Here is a 26,441-nt window from a genome sequence, read left to right on the forward strand (position 1 = left end):
CAAACTGGTTTGAACTAATCACAGACACTCTCTGCTTGGGAGGACAAAAGATTTTGGGCTAAAAAAATTGGGGCCCAGATCCCTAAGCTTTAGAACTAAGCCTGGGCGAAGCACTACGCTACGCTCGCGTAGTTTGCGAAGTTCGCGCTACTTCGCACTACGCGAACTGCACGTAGCACAGTGCGAACACGCGTAGCGTAGCGTTGCGTAGTGCTGCGGTCATTTTTTGCTTGCTCGCGGTCCTCAACGTCAAGTTGGCAACCGCGAGCAAGCAAAATGACATTCTGGCGAGACTTTTTCCTTGTTCGCGATCAGCAACATCAAGTTCGCGATCGCGAGCATGGAAAATAAACCTCCCGGCGAGATTCCCAACGCGAGGAGGTCAGGTTTCTCATTGCGAGGGGTCGCGTATGCTCGATACTGCTCGCGATGAGAAACTACCAGTTCGCGTTGAGAAAGCTGCCGCTCGAGTAAAAATCTACTCGAGCAGCAGAAAACTACAGCTCGCACTGTGCAAGATGCCATTTTCAATAATTGCACAGTGCCGGTTGCTTGTCCGCACTGTGCAATCATTGAAAACAACATCTTGCACAGTGCAAACATGTTACTACGCAGTTCGCGAAGTGCTACGCGTAGCTCGCGTAGTGCGAACTTCAATTTGCGTAGCTTCGCGAAGTGCTACTTCGCGAACTACGCCCACCCTTATTTAGAACTTGCTGGATTCAAGGAACCTGCCAAGCAGACGATATGGAAGAGCTGCCAGGAGGTGTACTGCCCCTTTGCTGTGTTGTTGCTTTGGCCTGCCGTTGCTGCTTCTGCCTAGGCCAGTGAAAGGACTGGATGTAACCAAATCTACTTATGCTCAGTGTCTCCAAGGGCCTGGAATCGAGCTGGCCTCCTGGTTTGAAGTCTCAGGGACTGCAAAGACTTCACCAACCTCTGGGTCCTGCTTCTTGAACCATTGTTTCAGTTGCCACAGAGAAGGGAACTGCAACTGACTCCATCATCGACTCTGTCACTGGCTCTGTGTCCTGACGGCACTGCAGACTGCACCACCCACATCTCACACCACAACCCATGTCTCACAGACGCTGCCAAAACTGAGCCACTGCTTGCACCGTGACCTGTGGGCACCACAGGCCGCACTGCCTCACTTCACTTTGTAATTCTGGTCTCACTGACACTGTCGCTGCTCGACACCCGTGACCTCATCATGGTTGGGGGCACCGCTCGTAAAGTTTCACGATGCACCGCCTTGTCCCACACAGCCACCTGGGCCGACTGACACCAACTCCCTCAAACTGGCTCTGTCGCCTGCACCGCAACCTGCCAGCAGCGCATCAAGAACCGTCTCACCCTGTACCGTAAGCATTGGTCTTACTGACGCTGTCTGGATGATAGTCACCGAGCCTCTGCCTGCACCGCATCGAGAGGACACCGCGCCCTGCACCGCTTCCATTTTGCAACACAATCACGACGGTTGCCATGACCGGCTAGCACCCCTGTGTAAGCCGCAACGAGAAAGGTACTGTTACTAGGTCTGTTCATGCTTTTGCTGGCCTGTATCGACGCGGTCGGCTTGAACTGTTAGATTCTGTTGTTTTCAGCATCGCGGTAGCCCCAGATGGAGCTGCCGACTCGTACAAACTGTGGTTTTGAGGTATTTCTGCAGTTTAGAGGACACCTTGCAAAGTATCAATTTTTCAAGTATTGTATTGTGGATTCTTTATTGTTTTCAGTCTTGATTTGAGTATGTAAAGAAATTAGATATTTTTCTAAAACGGTTGTGGTGTCCTTTTTTAGTGCTTTCACTGTGGTACTGTTGGTAATGTCCATTTCCGTACACCGGCGTTAACACAAGCTCCCATAGAGAAATGGATGTGTGTGGAAAACCCTTCACCCTGTGGCAGATACACCATGGTGCCTGACACAAAGTGCAGGGATTTACAGGGGGGCAACTTGGTTTACTCCCTCGGCTACCAACCATAGGCTGCATAGGCAAGGGGCCCTGCTAGGGGGCCCCCAAAGTCACTTTCCGACAGCATTTCCGTGTCGGAATGACCAGCATGGAAAGGCTGTTTGAAACCGATATTGTAATTCCGTTGGTGAAAACACTGTAAATAGGGGATTGCTGTGTATTTCCGCTGTGCCAGAAGACTCAGAGAGACGGTTGGAACCACGTCGGAATGACCGGCCGATTTACAGTCCGACAACCGACATCGCAACTCGGCGGTCTGACCACAACCCGTCAGTGTCAGTCAGAAAGCCTCGGACCGTGGTCATAAAGCTTCTGACCAGCAGTCGGAGGCTTTACGACCGACATCATAATCGGCCCCTGAGTGTGTAAGTGAGTGCAAGAGTGTCTCAGTGGGTGTATGAGTAGGTTTGTAAGTGAGTGTGAGAGAGTATTAATGGGGTTGTAAGTGGGTATATGAGTGGGTCTGTGAGTGGGTGTGTGAGTCTCTGATAGGGGTGGGTGGTAAACTCCAGCAGTTGGAATGTGGAGTTCAGCAAAAAGTCAGCCAAACTCCAGCAGAGCAAACTTTACCTGCATGCTCACCACTAGACTTCATCTCCCAAAACAGTAGTGCACCAGGAGGCACGTTTGCAGAGTGGTTTAGAAATGGTGCGGGCCTCCGATTAGGTCTGAGCAATCCAGCTGTGGGAGACTTACTTGTGGCAACAACAGGGGTTCTTGGCCCCACCAACCCTCCGCAGCCAAGGGGACTTCATGAATATTATAGCTGTTTCTTCTTAAAAGCTATAAGTTAAAGTTTATAATCATATTTTGATATTTTCTGGGATCCAGCTATAGTCCGATAAATAAAAATAACTTTTTGGGGTTAGTCCCTTGAGAAACATGCCAACTTTAATTCTGTACATGCCCCACTTTAAAATATCAGAGACACTACTGTGTGGGGAAAAGAGTGTACTTATGGGTGATAATATTTAAAAGAAGGGTTTTCCACCAATCAAAAAGGGTTATTTTGAAAAGCTTGACAGCAGGTTTTAGGCTACAGTAGTCAGTCCACACATCATAGGCCTGAAGCCATGTTTTACAGGCCAAACGCATAGATAGCACAATAGATGCTGCAGTCAACAGGTGCCATTTAACTTCCAGGTCCTGAGCACATTTCTGCACCATATACTAGGGAATTGTCAGCAATTTAAAATGTCAATAAGGGATAAGTCAATTTAGCCATGTTTAAAAGGGAAGCACCAGCACTTTACTCCTGTTTAGCAGGTGTACAGTGCACAGAGTTCAATAACCAGCAAAAATAAGATCCAGAAAAAGGCAAAATTTCTGGGAAGACCATGCAGAAAAGACAGATTTGCTACATTTTTAAGTCACCTGTTCTACATTGTAATTGATCTATGTCTTGTTTTATGTAAGCTATGTTTCTAAGGGCCAGATGTACTATGTGTTTTTTAGGTCGCAAATGGCCCTATTCACAGAATTGGGCCATTTGCGACTGGAAAAAAACATTTTTCTATGTACAAAGCCCTATTTTGCGATTCGCTAACCTATTACCGAATCGAAAGATAGGTTTGCAATTTCGGTGTTAATAGGGGGCATGCTAAGGGCATCCCTACCTAATAGTGACACATAGCGGTATGTGTGAATGTTTTGTGACCAAAATGCAGTCACAAAGTATTTGCCTTTTACCGCTTACTTCAAGTAGGTGGTAACCCATTTGCAAACCGGAAGGGGTCCTCAAGGGACCCCTTCCCCTTTGTGAATGTTTATAAAATCAATTTTTAAGCACAGACAGTCCTACAGCTGTACATTCCTTTTATGTTGTTAGCAATCAGTTCTGCAGCCTCTAGAAAAGGGTTTTGACCGTTTGCTGTTTTGATGCCCGTGCCTGTGGCTCTTGATATTTGACTGGAAAGAATGTCAATGATCAAACAACAATGCAAACAATAATTTTTACTACTTTACCATCTTCACTGCAGGGGTCCGTGCATCCCACCAGATGGCAGCAACTGACCTCCGAAACATGAACAAATACAAAACAGAGATTTTGGCAGTTGGCCGCAGTTTGTGTATGGATCCGGCCGTGATTGCTGGAATCATTTCTCGTGAATCCCGTGCTGGTGCTGTCCTTAGGAATGGATGGGGTGATGGAGGAAATGCCTTTGGTTTGATGCAGGTAAGCACCATCACCAACACAGCAGTGGTATGGTGTTACATATATAATCCTCATTGAACATTGTGTCTTCAAATGTGTGTCTGTATTGTTCATATGGAAGCATAGTACCCATGTTGCTTTGTATTTTAGATTGACAAACGCTGGCACAAGATCAGAGGTGCTTGGAACAGTGAAGAAAACATTTCCCAGGGTACAGAGATTCTAATCAGCATGATCATGTCAATCAAGAAAAAGTTTTCGAGTTGGTCTCAGAATCAGGACTTGAAAGGTCTGTATTGGACACCAGGAGTTATTTCCCACTGATCACCTTCAGTCTCACTCCCAATCCTCAAATCTCCTCAGGCCTTTAGGGGGTGACAATTTTCTTTAGAATTGTGTTTCCTATGGAGTGAGGTCTGCACTTACCTCTGAATTGAACCTAAGTGGGTTGTGACACCATTGATTTATGGGCAGGGCACTAGAAGGGTACTGTAGCAAAGTGAAATGGATTTGTATCGGTGCAAATGGTTGGTGCAAACTCAAGTATAAGCTGCACTCCAGCGGATGAACCTTTAGTCCCAGACTGAGGCAAGACTCAATAAATCAACAATAAATCAAAGACAGTAAAGCAATTAGGCCCCAAAATGATAACAGAGGGTAATTGATTTACAAACCATGAAAGTTTAGCAGCAGATTAGCAATTATACAAACTCAAAAATCAGTAGTAAATACATGAACATATAAATTAGTATAATTTAAATCAATTCAAAATAGCAAATACAAAAACAATCTGCTCAAGGTTTTTTAGTGAGAAATTGGGTTGTTGGTTGACTCGATTGTTGGCCCAGGTCAAGCAACTGCCGCAATACCTGGCAGGGTGAACCAAAAAAAGTCACTAGAATAACTTGTGCTTAACCCTGGGTTCCTTGGCACAAAAAGCAGTCAGGTTTAACTTAGAGACAATTTGTAAAGATTTTATGCAGCATACCAACAGTAATAAAGTAAAAAATCATCGCAAGACAAATCTCACACCAGTTTAGTAAGTTTGAGTAACTGTAATAAGCCATTTGAAACCAAAACAACAAATCGAATAGGTTTCGGAATTGTTTCTGACCAAATCAGGTTCTGAAAGTCCAATCGACCGATTAAGATGCTTACGAACATCATTCGGTCAGACTCGCATTGACTTCAATGGGATCCTGTGTTCCGAACGAAAATACAGGCTCCCATTGAAAAAAGGGGTGGCTGGGGAAAACATGATACCCTGTTATGGGCACCCCATGGTGCCTGTCACACTGCAGGGTTGTAAAGAGGGGTGTCATGGGTACCCCCACAGGCCCCAAACGAAGGCCTACGGGTGAAGGGGGACCTGCTACGGGTCCCCAAAGTCAGATTCCGACAGCCATTTTGTAGCAGGCAGACTGATTTGGAACGGCTGTTAGAATCGGACATCATAATCGCTCGGTCGGAAATAGTGTCCATAGAGCTGTACGATTTGGCTCTGAATGACTCGGGCTGTCCGAATGCCAATCGGAACTGAATCAGACAGCCTAAACGGTTTCCATGCCTCATCCGATTTGGTCAGAAACATAGGTTCCGAATCGGATTCTCCAGATCCGAATCACGTTCGAAGCCTTTCCGACCGACATCGTAATCATCCACTAAGTGTTTTCACCTGCAGGAGATCGTTTTGCAACACCCTTGACATAGCTCTATATTGTTTTGGCTGTGGCCCATGAAGATAGTGCTAGAGCCTGCTGGGCGATAGAGGCATACAAAAAGTCAAATATCTATTCACATGGATGATTACTATTACCATGACCAGATCATAATGCCCCTAGTGGGTGGTGCCAGCTGATTGAAAGTGCAGGGTACAGGCCTTTTCATCTCTATACCAGTGAGGAGAATACATAATGACTCCCAGTGTAAATCAGAGTAGGTTTGCCTGATTGAGACCTCTGATTGCAGTTGGTATGCATCCCCCCACAACTTGGGCCCTTAATTCTCCCAAGAAGCAAAAACTAAGCAAAAGCATCCAATTATGCTGATTGACACACAACTATGGCACATCTGAAGGCAAATCACTTTCAATCAATTGAATCTGAATGGCCAGTATGCTAGAGCTCAATTACTACTATATCGGATACATTAGCTGACCTATTTGCATAACAGGTTCACATTTACCTGCAAAGGCTCTGTGCACCTGCACACAAAGGAAATGTGGAACCAATGGCAGAACTTGTGTCTGGCTCTCCTGGAGATTAGAGGCGAAGATGAGCAACCCAGTGTGTAGCCATAAGTAGTGTGGAAGGATGGAAACTACCAAGCTTGGAGACATGACCTGCAATCCTCTTTGGGCAGCATGACTCCAGTGTGAAGGCTCATGTTTCTCAGTACATGTTGTTATATCTGTGATCCCCCTGCAAATGATGTGGGCCTCAGCATGAAGGCCTGAGTGACTCCACAGATGTCCTTGCAGCTGTAATTACCTGAACACAAGTAACCCCAGAATGAAGGTCAGTGGACCTTTCATTATCAGGGCTTTATCTGTTGCAGCTTATGAACCCTCTGGACCAAACCACTGCCCAAGTCACATTTCTGATCTCGTGGCCATTGCATTCATCCTTGCAGTGGTTTTTCATTCCACCAGGATCTATCAGTATCCTACTTGTTGAGGTCACCCTGAGATACCTAAGTATACACAGAAGCTGTACAACAAAAAATCTACCCAATCTGCCAGCCCTGTTGGAAAAAAACTATGCAGCAAATTAAGGGGCTTATTTACAAGGCCCTTGCGACACTTTTGCGTCACTTTTAACATGGGAAAAGTGACGCAAAAGTGGCGCAAGAGGCTTGTAAATCTGTCCCTAAATTGTTAACACAATATTGTGAACTAACATCTGTTGTTGTCTGAGTTCTTTTGTATGTCTTCTGTATGTGCCTTAAGACCTCGCAGCACCAACCCCCTGATCCGACACAACTATTCTGGTTGCATTAGCAAATGTATTTGTAGCCTGTATCTGGTACCAAGGGACATGAATGCCAAAACTCTCGAACCTCAACGCTCCCAGTCATTTCAGCATTGCAACTATCTTAAATGAGAACAAGCTCCTCACGCATCAGAAAAACGAAGGTTTTACAAAATTTAACCCTGACAGCCTCTGCATACACATCTATCATGCACGGTTCAGATTCTGTATTTTCTCTCTATCATAATGCTTTTCTCTTTACTATAATGCCGGCAGACAGAATTCAGAGAAATGAGTATCCAAAAGATGCCTTTATTAGCCATAATGTTACTGAATGTTGCTTTTCAGAATACTTTCATAATGTTAGCAAATTCAAGAACCATAAAGCTTTTCTACGGATGGAGCAGGAGCTGTGTTAATCCCCTAAGGATGTTAGTGCTTCACACCTGAGCATGGTCAATAAAAAAATAAATTCACAATTATATAAACCACATTAGGCTCCACAAAAAAGCAGAGAATATTTTAGTATTAAACCATGATGGTTTATTAAAAGTTAATGGTTTACGGAAGTCAAAAATCAGGATAGCAGCAATTTATAAACAGAATGCATATTGTTCAATTAATAAGCAAACAAATTTGATCAAATTTGACAAAGCAGAAGATAACCCAGCATTTGATTGTCTCATAAGGCAGGGCAAGGTAAAAGTTAGTCATCTCTCTGAAAGAGCACACCAAAAAGCTATTGCACAGCTCTGCTCTCACCTGTGCTAAAACCACATACGTTTAACATTTTACACACCTACACACAGTTCTCAAGAAGACTGTCCAATCAGATTAAAGCAAAACAAGACAATTCCATTTGCACTATGTTCTCAAGTTTTCTTTCAATGCAAGCTTCTTTCTGCGCCCTCCAAACTTTCACTAACTGGATAAGATTCATGGACTAGTCTGCACACTGCAGGTGTCTCTTGAATGTGATATTCATTAAAACAATATCCCACAATAATCACAAAGAAAAGAAAACATTTCTTCACATAGGAAAGAAGAAGAAAAAAAATGTGATACTTAGAAGACCAGCTTTCCTAGAAATAAAGTGTTCACATGTGACAAAGCTAAGATGGCAACTACCATACATTCATTTTGATATTTAGGCCTACATGAGCTATAGTTAAACTAAACGTGTTTAAACTTAATTTCTCTCTACAAATAGCCATGGAAATCATTTAGGGGTCGACAGGAGTGGCCCTTGAGACCCCTTGCTTGTCCCTTCCAAACTCTGGCACTGCTTTCGCAACCCCTGGCCTCAGAGTTTGCTAAATCAGTGCAAGAATACAACAATACAGGGACAGCTTGTTCTTTTGGTTGTTGGCGCTCAGGTTTTGTCTTCTGCCTTTTTTAGTTACACTAAAAGGGAATAATACGTTCTTATTCACTATTACTGTAATAAATTATGGAGCACCAGAAGCTGGAGCTAGACTTTTGCTGGCAGAGTAGGTAAGAAGAACAATGTTTTTAAGTGTTTGTTGGTGAATGTTTGGGCATGGGAGTTTGTGTGAGACAGTGTATATGTGTGAAAGTGCATATCTGTATATGTGAGCATGTATGTGTAGGTGAAAGTAAGTGGGTCAGAGTCAGTTACAGGTATTGAGTGAGGATGAGTCTCAGTAAATGAGTATGGGAGAGTCAGAGTGAGTTAGAGTAAGAGTGACTGTAAGTGAATGAGAATTATTGATTAAGAGTGAGTGTGAGGGAGTAGTAGAGAGTGAATCAGAATGAGTGCAATTGTATGTGAGAATAAGTGAGAGTATCAGTGAATGCAAGTGGTTGTGAGTAGGTGACAAAGTGTGAGTGAGCTGCACTAAGAGTGAATATGAGTGAGTTAGTTTGAATGACTTATGGAGAATGAGTGGTTCAGACTGAGAATAAGTGAGAGTGTATGGGAATAATGTAGTGAGAGTTTGGGTGAGAGTGATTGAATGAGAAAATATGAGTGTGTCCGAGTAAGAATGAGTGAGTGAGAATGAGCAGGAAACAGTGAGTGCAAGAGAGTGAGAACAAATGAGTGCAAGTGAGTGCAAATAAATGAGAAGGAAATAGAATGAGTGCAAGTGAGTGAATGTAAATAAGCATTAGTTAGAATGTAGTAGTATACTTGTGAATTTTAAGGATGGCCATAACATGCTGAAAGTCATTAATGGTTAGAGAGTCGCCTATGGCAAAATACTGGCACTAGTATGCTTCAGGTGATTCTTAGCATGACAGGCACCTTTCACAAAATACTGGTAATGAAATACTGGAGATAATTCTTGGCATAATGGGCCTCTATGGTAAAAGACTAGTACTGGAATAGTAGAGGTATGCCTTAGCATATGGAGTACCAGCGGCAAAGTTCTAGCACCAGCATAGCCTATGTGATATTTGACATAAGGGCATCCATGGGATATAAGGAGAGTCCATGACAAAACATTGGCCCTAGCACAGTGGAGATATTTCTGTTATTTAGTGGTAGTCAGAACACATTTTGAAAAAAATGGGGTCAACTCCTGAGGAGCGTCAGGTTTCATTGGCTCTGCAAACTGTGAAAGGACTCAAATATTTAATGAGAGCCCTTTCAGAGCTGGGGGCATTTTAGCAAAAGTGTGTGGAAAATGCTTTAAATGCACCATATGGACCAGCATTTTTTAAATGTGCTTGGGGAAGAACGCATTGAGCCCTCTATACGAGGTCCGGCTCACTCGATTCACCTGTTTGTCAAAAATCAAGACTAGTATTACTCACCTCCACTTTCCAAGATTAGGGTGGCATCGTAATTTATGTGGTATCTAACACAGACATTTGTCTCTGTTGTGTTGCTAATCATGCAGTTACTATGGAACTTCAGCAATGTCAGTTATTTTGGTAGCATCAGGGTTAAGGTCAAGAGAACAGTCAAAGAATCGCGGGTCATATGATGTCACTTCCTATTCCTGTGGTGTCATTAAGTTGAAAGGATATATGATGTCACTTCCACTCCCCCAGGCATTTTAGTAATAGTATTTTTTTAAGTAGATAGGACCCTGGCCCTATCATAATGAAGGCTATATGGGTAAAGAGACCTAAGTTTTAGATGTTATCTTAAGGTGTCTGAATATTGATTATCTTTTCCTTCCCTTTTCTTTTTCTCTTTTTTTGATATATTTGTGATGTTAATTATATATTGTAATTATGCTTCTGGGTTTTAATACCTAATAAACAGATTTCAACCCCTAGTAGAAGTAATGCAACACATTTGATATAAAAAAAATCTTTCCAAGTAGCATGATCTAAAAAAAAACTGTTCTTTGTCTCAAAGATTTTGCTTAAATTGTACCTTCTATTTACTTCACTTTGTTTGACTGTATCTTGGATACTTAATCTACAAAGCCCTGCAAGAGTAAGTCACAAATCACTGTCTTCACTACTCCCCCAAAGTTGAAGTTCAAAAAGAAGATTCTTGCATTTCAGTAACCTGCACAGTCCCTGCAGTTAGCAGGTAACAGGCAATAATTTACCCTTGTACTTAAAACCACTGCAACATGGAGAACTAACCTGAAAATCAAAGAAAGAACTTTAGGCACATTTGATTGCTCTTACATCTTACTTTACCTCAGTAGAGTGTGAAACCTGAATATGTGTATTGCCACTCATTTTGTGTCAATCCAGTGTACCGGCATGTGATGTCCATGCACCTGTTAATATTTTTTGGCACTGAATAAACAAATAAATTGCTGGCTTGTAAAGAAAGCATTGAATGCAATGCTTCTCAATCACACCCTCTTCTAAAAAGGCAAATTACCAGGAATATGTTGTGAAGTGAATCGTTCAAATAGGGTCAGGGACACCATCAGTCTGGTGAAAGAACTCAGGTTAGGTTGTCCATAGGGCACTGGTCACAAAATATCCAAACCCTGTCTTCACTTGAATAAAATGCATTGTTCTGTATTTACCTAAAGTTTTTTTAATGTGCTCAGAGGTATTGAAGCATGCTGTGCTTCCCTATCAACTGTATGTGCTCAATATTTGTCTTTTATTTATGTATTAATTTATTTAGAGTGTTTTTAAAAAGTGCACACATGACCTAAGGGTATCAGAGTACTGTACAAATGATTGCATGAACAAAATGATAGGTATAGACAGGTACATCAAAAGTAAAGAGCCACAATAGGCTGTTGCAGCAGAAATCACAATAAATGACCGTCAGTCCATTAATATTCCATTAATCAGCATTGTTCTAGCATCTTTATGGTGGGTATTTTGCTGCTGCTTTGAAACTCTTCAGTTCCAAGTTACCAGGGGAGCAATGTTTTTCGTGGGGTTGTCCTGTAAATGACGTGCTTCTGATCAATCTAGAAATTGCTGCCATTGTCACATTCATTGCGCCCTAGGGAGGGGTTCACCAATAGTCTATGCCAGGAATCTATCCATTAGGATATTTTTCACCTCTATTTTGAAAAAGTGGGTCGATGGGTTTCAATGCACCTTGGGTGGTGAGAAGTTCCAGATCCTTTATGCTGCCCCAGAGAAGGAGCGTGTGTAAGTGTTTTGTTTTCGGAATCTAGGATGCTCAAGCCTGAGAGAGTTAGCACATATTAGGTAGTGGGCGCCACCGGAGATTCTAATCTTTTCTGCCAGGTAACTTGGTTCATTAAAATGTAATGCTTTGTGTGTGAGGCAGGCAATTTTCAGTTGAGGTCTTGCCTCAAAGGGAAGCCAGTCTAGCTACCTGAGCGATGTGGTGGTGTGGTCAAAGCTTCTAGTTCATTTTACCAGTCTCACTGCATCATTAAGAGTCATTTCAAGTGGAGCTGTTCTCGCTTTGGGCAGGCCTCACAGGGTCACCGAACCGTATTCTAGTCTCGAGACCCCAAGTGATTGTACTGCTTGTTTGAAGTCTGGAGGTGACAGAAATGGTTTCAATTACTTCAGTAATCTGAGTTGGAATGCCGTACTGCATGTGGTAGCACTGATGTAATATCTCATGTTTAGATTCTTGCCAAGTGTTATTCCAAGGGATTTCGTGGAGTCAATGATGGTAGGTTTGCTATTGAGGTTGTCTACTGCTTGAGGCAATCTTGTTATAAGTGTGGAACTGTTTTGCGGGGAGAAAATAAGGAATTCTGTTTTCATAGAGTTCAGCTTTAGGTTGTTTTGAGAGAGCCAGGACTGAGTTTTGACTAGAGTGATATTTAGTTGAATGACTTCATCTAGGGAGAATATCTTTAAGTATAGTTGTGTGCTGTCTGTGTACATGTGGTATGCAGTGTTAGATTGATTGAGAATTTCAGTTAGTGGTTCCATATAAAGGTTAAAGAGTGTGGGGAAATCATCGACCCTTGGTGGACTTTGCACCTCAATGGCAAGAAGGCAGAGAATGAGTTGCCTAGTTTGATGCGTTTTGAGAGATTCTGCAGGATGGAAGTGAATCAAGAAAGCACTTTCCCAGACAACCCAATTCTGTTTTCTAGTAGTTTCAGTAGGATGTTGTGATTGACCGTGTCAAACGCCGATGAGAGGCCTAGGAGAATGAGTTGGCACGTGGTGTTGTTGTCTAGTATCTTAAGGGTGTCGTCCATTATGTGAACGATGGCTGATTCATTGTTGTGTCCTGTTCTAAATCCTGATTGAAATTTGTTGAGTAGGTAGAATTGGTCAATGTTAAGGCTCAGTTGGTTGTGCACTCATCTTTCTAGCAATTTTGCTAGAAATGGGATATTTGACACCGGACCAAAGTTGCTCAGGAATGTACGGTCACTTGCCCAGTCTTCAGGCATTCTGGGATATTGCCTTGTTTTAGCGATGAATTTACAATATTTGTTAGTATAGGTGAGAAGAGGTTAATTAGTTCCTTTAGTGTTGTGGAGGGGATGGGTTCATTGAAATGTGAAGTTGGTTTTATAAATAGTAAGATCTTGTTGACCTCTTCCTCAGTTAGGGCCTCATGTAGGAAGCCCAATACCGGTCGGTAACGGCCGATTTTCGGTAAATATACCGTTACCGACCGGTATTTGGGCTTTTGAGATGTAGGGGGCTCATTTCATGATTCGGTATTTACCGAATCGGTAAAATTACCGAATCGGTAAAATTACCGAATCGGTAATTTTACCGATTCGGTAAATACCGAATCATGAAATGAGATGTAGGGGGAGTGTGTCGAGGGTGTGGGGATTCGTTATTTACCACCAACTAAAGGTTGGTGGTAAATGACGAATAGGTGAAAAAAAGCATTTTTGTGCACGTTTAAGTGTGCAATGTGGCAGACATACATGCCCTCAGGGCATGTATGTGTGCCACATGTGCACACATGCAGGAATCAGGGGTGCAACAGGGTGTCAATGTGACACCCTGCCACCCTTGAATGTGCTCCCCCCATTACCGAATCGGTATTTACCGATTCGGTAATGAGGCATACCATCCCATTGAGAAATCAATGGGAAGGTATGCCTCATTACCGAATCGGTAAATACCGATTCAGTAATTACCGAATTTTTCCGAATCGGTAATATTTACCGACTTTTTACCTACATTGCATTTACCACTTCATAAATACCGATTCGGTATGATTCGGTATTTATGAAGTGGTAAATGTAATTTACCTACATGAGGCCCTTAGTGTTTTGAACTCGCTCCAGATAGCTTGATTTTTGGGCTTGGACATCTTTAAAGAACTCTCTCACAATAAGCCTAATACCCCAGCCTTCCCTTTCCTGCCCCTTTTTCTCCCTTTAAGGACGTGCCTTAAAATGCTTTGCTGCTTGGGTGTAACCCCTAACACACTCATTCCAGTTCTAAAATCATAATTGAGGCTTGCAGAAGACTGTTTTACTGAACCATAAAAAACATATTTTTGGAGATAGGCAAAGGATACTATACTGAAAACTTTAATAACAATAAACAGCTAAATATCCTCTCCCTCTGCATAGGAACCTGGCTTTGATTCCAGGAAATATTCCAATTAAAGGATAACAAGTTTAGGTTCTCCCACCTAGATAAATTGTGTTTGAATCACTGCTGGGAACTTGTTTCTTAAAAACTTTAAACAATGTTCAACAGCCTTTCTAGTATATCAATTATGTTGCAACTGGATTACACTTATATTGACAGGAAGGCATATAGGACAGCTAACGGTGGGGGGTTGTAGGAAGGTAGGATCCATTTAGCATGGTTACCCCCATTTTTGCCTGGTGTTGGTGTGTTTTTGGCATGGTCTGACTAAGACCCCACTAATCAGGACCCCAGAAACAGTCCTTTCTTCCTAAATTGACCATGCTAAGTACTTATGTACATCCACAATTGGCTACTGGTGCACCCTTGGAAGTTCCTAGTATATGGTATTAAGATACTCAGGGCATAGGTACACCAGGGGTCTCCCATGAGCTGCAGCAAGTTTTGTGCCAGCCTTGGGTCCACTCAAACTGTGACTACAGGCCTGCCATAGCAGCCTGTGTGATTTGGCGCTTCCACCTCTCACAACAGATATATTTGAGGTCACTGCACTTAAAACCTATAAGTCACCCTTATGGCAGGCTCTTTAGTACTGTGGGCAAGGGGCTTGGATATCAGAGTGAGGGTTCTCCTGCATGAGCAGGACATTCCTACAAACACCTGAGTCGATTTTCCAGGCTTTGTAAGTGAGGTCAGCCATTTTAATACATATAGTTGACATCATTCATTACGAGATGTCTAACTATATAGTAGCTGCACTGCACCAAGTCATGTTTGGTTCCAAACATGCTGGAATCATATCCCAACACCGATTCCAGTGTTGGAAGTATGATCCCATTTACTGGGGAGCTCCCTTGGGTACCCCCCTGTACTCCCGATCACAGCCTTTCAGGGTTTGCCAGCAAACTAGTGCTGCTGCCGACAACAGAAGCGATTCTGCCCTCCCGCTGCTTAGCCAAGCTCAAGCAAGGGAAGGTAGAGCAATAGGTTTCCTCTTACAGGGAGGTGTGACCAACTCCCAGACAGGACTTAGTGTATGGGGCTCGGGTGGGGGTGCCTGCCAGTGCCACCAGACTGCTTCAAAGAACACATTTTGAGCATTCCTTGCACACTGCAGTTTGAGCTAGTTCAGGGAGCCCTTGCTCTTTTTCTGACGCAAAACTGGACACAGGACTTGGAAATTTCCTTCCATCTGTCCAGCCCCTCTTCTGAGAGAGATCTCTGAGTGTTCCTACCCTTTCCCTAGGGTAATTAAGGGCTTACCTGTGGGTGGGTCCTCGGATATTTCATGGGACAAGTCTCTACCCTGAAACTATGTCACGTTTCACTTGTCTGGACACTTGGACTTCGTTGGACTTCAACTGGAACTGAGACTCCGCCAACAAAGACACCTGCTGCTCCTGGTCTCGCTGTTCTTCAAGACTTCTTCATTGTCTGTGTCTGTGTTCCATCCATGTTCTTCAACAGACCTGTGGGCATCAGGGGCGCCCAAAGAAATCTCCCTCCCTTGAAGTAAAGGAGTCACTGCCCTGCATCTGCAGCCGCCGCAACAAAGCTGACGGTCTACTGCTACTTTTATCCTGTGGACGTCCCGATGCTCAGCAACAGAGTTGGTGGTTCTGCAACTCCCTCAAGACCTGACCTGTCCTCTCTGCAATTTTAAGGCCAATATCTCGTAGGAACTGCTGGGACTGAATCTCTGTGCACTGCATCGACAGCCTTCAGAATCTCTTCCCTTCAAGATCATCGTCCTCACCACATCATCTCCACCGAGGACCCTCCTCCTTGGTGAGCTGTTCGAGGTCCTCTTCCGACTCCTGTGCCTTTGACCTGTGGATCCTCCTGAGGGTCATCTACTGCTTCAGCAGGCTCCGCTGCTTGCTCTGGCCTGCTCTTACTCTAATGCTGTTGGTGAGTACCTGGGATCTTGCTGGTCCCAATGTTGCTCCTTCTTTGTTGGCCTTGCCAGTTACGGCTACCAACGCTTATTGGTGTCCTTGCCGGACACAGACTACCTAGTCATCGACATGGGACAACTTGTGCATGGGTCCTGGTCTTCCTCACTGTCTCATGGTCCTCAAAGCTGTGGCGACAAGGTCACCATCGACTCTTCTGAAACTCCCAGCATTGGTGAGCATTGCTCCTCCATGCCTCCTGGTCACCTCTGAGTGGCATAGACTCTGTTGCATCTGCTTGCAGGTTCTTCACTTCCAGAATCCACCCTTGTATCCCACCGGAATTCTTCAATTTCTTCTCCAGAGGAATTATCTTCCAAGTCTTCCATTGTCGTCTACGGAGGTTTCCGACGTCTCCGCACCACTATGCTCATGGCTTCCCTGGTATCTGGGGCATCCATGGATGGGGTGGCTCTCCAAGGTAATTCTTCTGTGTCCTCTGGGAAGAGTCCTTCTTATGAAAAACTGCAACTGCGAATTCCATATTGACTTCTATTGGACATGTAGCTGTGTTTCCAATCTGCACACAGCCTCCGTGGGGTTCCTGGGTACTGTCAGTGGGTGGTTCCTTGTGTCCCCAGCTCCTCTGGATTTGCTGGTCCAAGTCCCATCCCCAGTTGCAGTCTGCAATTCACTTTTTTGGTAAATGGTTTGGTCTACCCCTGGAGACCACTGTATTTTGTGTTTCTTACCTAATTGCATTTGAAGTATTTTGGTGTACTGTGTTGATATCTCCAGTTAGGAGATATACCAATGCATTAGTAAGTGTTGTGTAGAAATATTTTTATATAAACACTGCCCCAATACAGATAAGCCTGTCTGTGAGGTGGTTACACCTGTCTGTGACAGGAAACCTATTGTCCAGGCCTCCCCTGCCGGAGTTTCGGTCAGCAGCAGGAGGCCAGACCCGTGTCTGTGGCTGCAGCATCCATTTTGGGATGCCAGGGCTCTGTTAAGTTTCTACCTGGTATACCAGTACTGCGATGTCTCTCCCTCTAGAAGGGTGGGATCATACTCCCAAACCAGTTACTGGTGTGGGGGTATGATTCCATGGTGTTTGTCACCAAACATGACATGTTTCCGTGCAGCCAGTCCAAAGTTAGCATTTACCGTTTGGTTATAATGCACTCAAGAGAATATGGTCACGCTGCACCACTGAAAACCCCGGAGAAGAGATTCAGAAGGCTGCAGAGGGGCTCAGCTCATGCCTGGGCACCCTCTCACATATAACCAAGCACTCTGCCTTCACGATTGTTAAGGCCGGCCATAGGAGTGACTGATAGGTTTGTATGTGCAGTGATAGGTGAGGTATAGTGAACCTATACCTCAGTAAGGGGTGCATGCACCACCTTACCCAGGCTGCAGTAGCAGACCTGTGGTGTAATTCTGGGTGGCTTTCCAGGGGTGGCATAATACATGCTTCACCCCCTGGTAGGCCTCTGGGGTGCCTATACCCTGGGTCCATAGTGTACCATATATTTGGGACTCACAAGGGTACCTCAGGATCCAATCTGTGGTGTACCTAAATAACATGCAATCAAGTTAGAGAGGAAGCTGCTAGGCTGGTGACCTGAGTAGCAGGTTCCCAGCCAAACTAACCCATCAAAACACCAGGAAAAAAGTGGGGGCAACCATGCAGTCAGATTCCACCTTCCTACAGTAAGTTCTACTGAACTTTTCTGATTGGTAATTAAGGGTCTATCATAACCCTTTCTCCATTATTTGGAGGTTTAGATCTCACTAGTACACCTAGTAACTGTGCCTTTAATTTGTAGATCCAGTGAGCCCCCACCCTGTAGATACAGTGGCCTTAACGTCCAGGAAATAAGGGCCCTGTCTGCATCCAGAAGAATAAGACAGGCAGCAACCCTAACACACAGTAACTCTTAGAACTGCTCCTATAGTATGACCTCCACACTCCTGATAGGTAGGAAGACCACAACAATGTTAATTTCTGGTAAAGAAGAGTGCCACCATTTCTGGGCACTCACTAGGCGGGCTGCTAGTAAAACTGGGGCTATTGAATTTTTCTCAGCTCAAGATGGGGGTGAAGTTCGTCCACCTCCATATGGCCTAAAAGAGTTACTTGTGGCAATCAAGGTAGCTCAATGTTTGTGATTCCCTTTATGAGTTTCTAAATTTGGCCCCAACATGGCTGGATTTTTCGGTACTTCCAGCACATGTGAATAGAAGTCCCCTGTGAATTACATCCTCTACAGCAACTGTAAGGAGCATTACACGTGTCTTTGAGATGAACTGGGGTCTGATACCACCGTAATAGTTATTTGAAAAAAGATTGCCCTGTGTTAGAGATATAGGGAGGATTTCTTCTCTCTGCCACAGATTTGGATCCTGTCAGCCTTTTGCAATGTGAGGGCAATGCCATTTGACCATTGCCCTCTATACGCTAATTGTGTCAGGGGTAGATCTGTCTAGGGACCAATAAACATGCGAGAGTGGTTTGCTGGTGTCCCCAACTGTGATCACATCCTCCACTCCTGTCATCCCACTTCACCGAATTCTTTCACTCTAGGGAGTCTAGCCCAGTGTAGGAGCTGTGAGATATGGTAAAGGTCTTTGGGTCTCAACTTAAAATCATTGGCATATTGGTCGCTAAGAGTGCCATTACAATAGAGGTGGTCAAGACAGAGCTAGTCAATTCACTGCAGGAAAGTCTTGTAACACACTGTCTCCACACTATCTCACAGGTTTTGAACAGCATCAAAGACCCTCTTTAAAAAAAAAGGTCACTGAAACTAGTAATATTTTGACCATCAGAAAGAGGTATGTGGACCTGAAATCATGTGGAATTTCAATGTGAATGTCCATCTAGTCTAGTGTTCCACTGAAGGCCTGAGCTACATCATATTCAATCAGCACACAGCTTAAGTTAAGGTGTCTTCGTTTTGAGTAGAAACCCATGTGTAATGCTATACATGCATGTCTCACTTAAACACATTCACATAAACAGGAGAGAGCCACCTGTTTGCACATTGAGGGTATTGCAATGAGTGAGATAAAATGGCATGGAGGACCAAGCAGGCCATTAAATTATGCTAATTCTTTCCGAGTGCCATACCCTCTTTATTCCTATGTTTGTTTATATATTACTAGTGTTTGTTGAGTGCACATATACCAGGACGTTTTTTTTACCACTTGGATAACAGAAGTACTGAGCACTACTCATAGGGATTAGTCATATGTTTATTGAAAAAGCCATGTTTTTATTAATTGCCTGAATCTTTTGTAGCTAGGTGGGGCTCTTATCACAGGGGGTAGGGAGTGACAGATGCGAGAGGGCAGAACTGAAAATCTGGAACCTCCCATTTTTTTTCTTTTTAAATTTGGGAATTGTGAGAACGTTCATGTGGATGGATCTTAGGTTATGGTTGGGAATGTATTTTTGAATTGGGGCTGATATGAAAGCTGGGTTTATTCCATGAAGGGATTTAAAAATGATGCAGCCTGTCGTGAAGACGTTCCTTTGTTCTACAGGAAGTCAGTGTCGTTGTCTCATCAGAAGGGTAATGTGACAGTGTCTGGGTTGATGGAAAATGAACCTGGCTGCCTGGCTCTGAGCCAATTGAAGTCTGCGACTGGGGCCTTTTGAGAGGCCCAGGTAGAGAGAGTTTATGTAGTCTATCCTAGATATGACCAGGGCAATGACTACTTGGACAAGGGTCTCACAGTTAAGAAGTTTCATGATTTTCCTGATTCTTCGGATTTGTAAGAAATAGGAAGAAGTGATTGCTCCTATCCGGGATTCATAGAGAGATCCTCATCAATGAGGACCCCAAGACTTTTTAATGATATCTTGGGCGGTGGGGGAACGTCCATCCCTGGCAGCCAAAATGAGGGACTCCAAAAATCATACTTGTTTCTGGTTATGAAAATGTCAGTTTTTCTGAATTTAACTTTATTGATTGCTGTTAATCCAATCAGGGATAAATAGCATTGTGTTTCAAAAGGCTTCTTGTGATTCAGACAAGTTGTTAATAGTAAAGAGTTCCTGCATGACATTTGCATAGTTGTAGATTCTGGGGAGGGGAGTAATCAGCAATTTGCTGGAAGGTGCAATCGGCAAAAAACAATATATATTCCGAGGCACATCCTCTGACCGCAATCTCCACAGAAGATTGACGATTGAGAGAATGGAGAGACCGTCTGAATGCATCAGAAAGGTCTAAAAGGACCAGGGCGGAAGCACTGTTATTGTCCAGAATCAGACTGAGGTTATAAAGAAAAGAGAACAGAATGACCTTATCACCTTGTGCAGACCTGCTTGGGCAGCATCTAGTAGGCCACGTTCTTCAATAAACGCCTATAGTTGCAAATGTACCGTGATCTGGTGAGCTTAGAAATGAAAGGCAAAAGGGATATGAGGAGGAAGTTCACCAGCGGTGTGGGATCAGCCTTGGGCTTTTAGGTCGAGCATTCAACACCTCTTGTATATACTTTAGTATATATACTTTAGTATATACTCATATGTGTATGTACTGTGGGCTCTGGAGATCAGCCCTAGAACTTGCCTTCTTCCGCTTAGGTACATTTATTTTTCTGGTAACTGCCTCTATTTAACTTTCTTGAAAGAAAACAATCAGGAGAGGTCAGAAAAATGCCAGAATAACTTTCTCTAGATTCCAGTCCATAGAAATTGTCTTCCTGTATTTTCAGTGATATGACCACCGAAGGCCCTGCTTTTATATTTAAAAAAAAGCTTTGGACTATACCATTTCCAGCTGAAATGCAATATTTCTCTCCATGTACTTCCATACCTGGCGTGTCACGCAGTTTGGTGCTCACTTTCCCTCCATGTTAAAGAACAGTAGATGTTTCAGCACCCAGGCTAATATGCTGCTAAATACATAAAAGGTCCCAAAGGAGAGACCAATTGCATTGCAAATGCTTGTTTAAGAGAGTTATGGCAATGGCATACCCACTCGCACTCCGGAAAACACCATGGCCAAGCAGTAAATGTTTCATGCCCCTGTTTTTCTGAGGAAAACAATTAGATCAGGCGCAAGTACAGGACTTTTCTCCATAAACTGTGGCTAGTCAATACTGCCTCAGCAACATTGGAGCAAAGGTCGCTCTCCAGGTGTGTGACCTAGATAAGAAATAGGGCGGCCTACAGGTGCATTATTTAATTAATTAAAACATTATTTCGTGTATGGTAAACAAACTTGCGGAAAATTAATGACGTTAATTTCTGTGTGTTTTATTTACTTTTAACTGTAGGTGGAATTGCTGCATATAATGCTGGCTCTGGAAACATCAGAAACTACTCACAAGTGGACAGTCGTACAACCGGCCATGACTATTCCAATGATGTGGTGGCTCGCGCCCAATATTATAAACAACATGGATATTAAATAATGATGAGAATGACCTTTCTTTCCAAATCAATACAGTATGAATCTTTTACATGAAAATGTTTTGAAAAATAGGTTTTTCATAACTCAATCTAATGGTGGAACTTATGATGAACAGAATACTAGACAATGTAATCTTTAATTATTAACTTTCTCCACTAATAAACATTCTATCTGCATTATTGATGTTGTGGACAATGGGAATTCAATGCTCTCTCTGTATGTTTCAGCAGTGTCGGAATGTTATTTTCGAATAATTGCTACAGAAAAAGTAAACATCCTGCGACATGCGTAGAATTATCACTCTGCAATCTAACCTCAATATTTCTGTTTAACAAGCACTTTTGGAACAGCAATGTCTGCAGTTATTCAGACAATTTACTGAAATACATGATCTTTCAATCGTGCCCTGGAACTGGTTACCCACAAAGGAACAATAAGAAAAAGATTATCATCAGATGTAAAAAAGCACATTTAGAAAGACTTTTCCACAATGGTATGCAGTGGCGTAGCTAGGGGGGGGCGGTCCGCCCCAGGCTGCACTATTTTGGGGGCGGCGGCCTTTGTAGTTTACTTGGGGACACTCACTGACAGTACTGTCAGTCAGTGTAGCTACGCCTCTGGCTTTACTGCAGCTAAACAGGATATTAATTTGAAATAATAATGAAGGAATGTGGATTAATACATTATTTTCCATCCATGCCTTCCTGCCTCCCCGAGCGCCTGACAATATTGAAAAGACAGGAACGTCAGCGATGCGGCGGTCTCTCGGGCGTGCAGGAGGCAGCAACGCTTTTATGCAGCAGCAAACTACACCGCAGTGGAGGCTGCGGAAAAGGCCTGCGCGGGAAAGTGCAGTGGGAGCGGTATTATGTGCAGGAAGGTGGACTTTATTTTACACTGTGAATACTGTAAACGGCGGCAGGAGCGGCATTCGGAAGCATAGCTTCTGGCTTCCTTCCCAGCATGTCGCTGTAGGCACAAGCTTGGTGCGAGTTTTTTTTAATCAAATGCGTGTTATTCACAACTGTTCCATGATGTATGCCAGCTCTGCTGCTCCCCGCAGACGTGCTGCCAGCAGCTGGGCTCAGTAAATTAAGATTTAAATATCTGCCCTCTGCGCTGCAGCAGGCTGAGTGTGCTACAATGTAGTAAATATGCCCGGCAGCATATTCCCTGCGGCCAGCGGCACCGCGCGGCTTTCAGACGCACCACCACACTGAGACTGACTAGGGGGCCCGGGATTAAATCAGGATGTGACCGCCATAGTGCCTCGTCAAGACCTGAAGGAAGAGGAAGTGAGGTAGGTCAGATTCGGTGGGGAACTTAAATCTGAGTCTGAGTCAACTCAAGTGACAGTCTTCGGTGCGCTGCTGACTGCACAATAGAATACATTTATGAACCAGTGTCAGTGACTGATTCATTTCTGTCACAGAGACACTCACGACCGCCGCGCATCAGTGGCATCAACATCGTGGTGATGATGATCGCGGGCAGGGGCGTAGCTAGAGCCCGTGGCGCCCGGGGCCATCCCACAGACTGCTGCCCATGGCATCCGCAGCCCCATGACCGTGCGAGGCCAAGTCTAGACTCGAATTTCGAATCTCACCCCACTGTCAAACTTCAGGCACAAATATTTCTCACATGTATCACCGGAATGCCATCTCCACACCAGTCCATCAACCAGTGCAAGCAAGTGCCAACCATCTGAACTCGCAGCCGCAGAGGGCCGCGCACAGCACTCTGGGGCCACTCGCCCAACCATACCGGTGTGATTCTTCTTAATACCTCCAACAATATCCGTCAGCCTACCTGACTGTGATTGGCACGCGCGTCCCACAGGCTCTCCCGAGGCCTGCCCAGCAACCATGCCTCCACGCACATGCTCACCGCGGTTTCCGGAGTCCGCGAGTCAGCTGACTCCAATTAATCCACAGTATAGGCCCGAGGCAATCGAGATCCGTGTCAGGGACTCCCACATCCCGCCACAGTCTGGGCCCATCTCTCACCGCCCCGACCCATGTGCCGAACGGCCTATGTCTCACCCCACCACCCACACAGAACAATTCCACAGGTGGGCACAGCCACCCTCAAATCCTGCCCACCACAGCATTCAACACACCCAATGCAATGTGTCCCCTTCCCACACATCGGTCAGAGTCTCAACTGCTCCCCTATCCCAGCAAGTGTGTCACTGCGTGGCAGCCACACCGGCATAGCAGCTAAGGTTTCAGATTGCTATGTGTGACATTTTTTAAATTGCAGTGCAATTATGAGTGACATTTTAACCACTTTGATTGACAATTTCTCGTGAGCAAAACCTAGTAATGAAGTCCATGGAAATGAATAAACATTACAAATGATATCCTTTTGAGCTGTGCGAAACTCGAAAAAGATCTTTAAACTGCTGCAGTGCACTTCCTATTGATCACAGCACATCTGCTTTTCATAACTAGGTGCATTTTGTACTGTGGATATTGTATGTGCATTCATTCTGATAGGAAAAGAGAAAACTATTAATCTCAGCATGCAAAGTGTTTAGGATTAACAAGTCAGGTTTCACAGTGTTACAATTCACATGAAACACACAACAAGAAGCAGCTATGGATGGGCCACATTATTGTACTTGGTGTTAAGTGACACTCAGGGACACCCTCAGAGAAAAATGTAATTTAAAGCCTTCTCCCCACCACAATAATAAGAAGCTCCAACCAGTCTTGGACTGGCTCAAAAGCAGCAGCAAATGCTGCTCAGTGTGAACATTCACCCTCCCGCCATTAAGAAGAACCTGAGCCTGACCAGGGTTGGACTGGCCTGTTTGGATTATTGCCTTCACTATTGCTCACTGTTACTGCAGTAGATGCCAGGTAGGTCCTACTGTACCAGTCACTATAGGGTTACCACTAATCTGTTGTTTTTACTGGCATGATCAGTATTGTATTGTCCTGGCTCGGGTCATACAAAAAGCCGAGATTTTTTCCCTCATCAGTGCATACTTTTAAGTGTTCTGAAGCTGTGAAGTTAAACATAACTATCTCATAATTAAAATAAATAAACAGAAAGCCCATTGTAAAATGTATAAACTTTATGAAGACAATGTTTTTTTTACAATTTTGTCATGCTTAAGCTTTAAATCAACATAAACAAATGACCAGTATGGCAGTATTTAGCAACCTTACCAGAGAGTGGGAAACGCTGAATGTGCCAGAATGGCTCCAGTGCTCCTCTCCGTGTTGTCTCAATTTAGTGCTGCTGGCGTCCATAGCAAGGCAGGGACACCGGAAGGGGCTCTCTCTCGGGGCACAAGGCAGTCGCAAGGCGACCTGCCGCAAGGCAGACATTAGTCAAGTTTTTCCCAAGTTAGTGGCCTCAGTGCTGCTACAGGGAGAGGCTCTCTTGACCCTGGGGCAGAGGCGTCAGAGTGCGCAGCACAGACTGCTGATAGCCTGCAAGGTTGGTGTCTGGTGCAGAGCTCAGTCCAGCCAGCCCAATGTAGTCTGTGTGAAATCAAGCCAGGCCTGGTTCGTCACTAGCATCCATAAGGTATATAACTAGAATGAGCTCAAATTGTTACTGACACCCCACAGCACCATGCTGGTATCTGCCGAGTGCAGTACAGCACTAGTGTCTGGAGAGCACATCACTAACGCATGTAGTGCACAATACTTCACTAGCATCAGTACAATATGCTGATGGCACCTGTACTGCTCAGTACATCACTAGCATGTGCAGGGCTTGCTTTTTGTGTATATATTATGTATGTCGTTACTAGTCTCTGGAACATGTGGTTGACATTTGCCAATCACATAATTAGCATGTTTAAAACATGCGTCTGTGAAACATAATAAAAACCGCAAAGAATGGCATATAAATAAGAGACGTGGAGCGAGTTACTAGCACCAGCCCAATGTTATCAGATCAGACACTGTGCGTGCCCCTCGCGGCGGCGCTGACACAAGTTATAATAAACTGTGTACAGCAAAGTCAGTAACGGCTCTGCATGCATTGGCCAAAGTAACACACACTTAATGAACTGTTCAGACTGTCTGCTTGTTCCTTCCGGTCCGTCCGGCGGGCGGGGCATGCCGCACAGGGCTTCGAATAGTGGCTGCACAGCTGCAGCACACTGCATGATGCACTCGCCAGTCTTCTCCCAGACTGAGTCACTGACTCGTCCCCCACCTGGCCGCACCACTTTGTGCCCGAGATCATCATCACCACGATGTTGATGCCACTGATGCGCGGCGGCCGTGAGTGTCTCTGTGACTGAAATGAATCAGTCACTGACACTTGTCTTGATCTGTTCGCCCTTCTGGCAGCGCCGGGGGGGTTTCATAAATGTATGCTATTGTGCAGTTAGCAGCGCACCGAGGACTGTCACTTGAGTTGACTCAGACTTAGATTTAAGTTCCCCACCGAATCTGACCTACCTCTCTTCCTCTTCTTTTAGGTCCTGACGAGGCACTACGGCGGTCACATCCAGATTTAATCCCGGGCCCCCTAGTCAGTCTCCGTGTGGTGGTCCGTCTGAAAGCCGCGCGGTGCCGCAGGCCGCAGGAAATATGCTGCCGGGCATATTTGCTACATTGTAGCACACTCAGCCTGCTCCAGCGCAGAGGACAGATATTTAAATCTTACTTTACTGAGCCCAGCTGCTGGCAGCACGTCTGCGAGGAGCAGCAGAGCTGCCATACATCATGGAACAGTTGTGAATAACACGCACTTGATTAAAAAACTCGCACCAAGCTTGTGCCTACAGCGACATGCTGAGAAGGAAGCCAGAAGCTATGCTTCCGAATGCCGCTCCTGCCGCCATTTACAGTATGCACAGTGTAAAATAAAGTCCACCTTCCTGCACATAATACCGCTCCCACTGCACTTTCCCGGGCAGGCCTTTTCCGCAGCCTCCACTGCGGTGTAGATTGCTGCTGCATAAAAGCGTTGCTGCCTCCTGCACGCCCGAGAGGCCGCCGCATCGCTGACGTTCCTGTCTTTTCAATATTGTCATACGCTCGGGGAGGCAGGAAGGCATGGATGGAAAATAATGTATTA

At 44.5% G+C, this 26,441-nt stretch overlaps 1 protein-coding gene across 2 annotated transcripts in view; it reads left to right on the forward strand.

Annotated features, from left to right (window-relative positions):
- LOC146805530 (lysozyme G-like) overlaps positions 1–21,571 on the forward strand; it is a 158,209-nt gene extending 136,638 nt beyond the window's left edge. For both annotated transcript variants that reach the window (XM_085622791.1, XM_085622792.1), the window contains 3 exons: positions 3,958–4,154; positions 4,284–4,422; positions 21,256–21,571. In XM_085622791.1, coding sequence (XP_085478917.1) covers positions 3,958–4,154; positions 4,284–4,422; positions 21,256–21,389 — 470 coding nt within the window. In that variant the 3' untranslated portion in view covers positions 21,390–21,571. The remainder of the gene's footprint in view (positions 1–3,957; positions 4,155–4,283; positions 4,423–21,255) is intronic.
- The last annotated feature ends 4,870 nt before the right edge of the window (positions 21,572–26,441 follow it).

Source organism: Triturus cristatus, chromosome 8, assembly GCF_964204655.1.
Source record: "Triturus cristatus chromosome 8, aTriCri1.1, whole genome shotgun sequence".
Taxonomy (NCBI): Eukaryota; Metazoa; Chordata; class Amphibia; order Caudata; family Salamandridae; genus Triturus; species Triturus cristatus.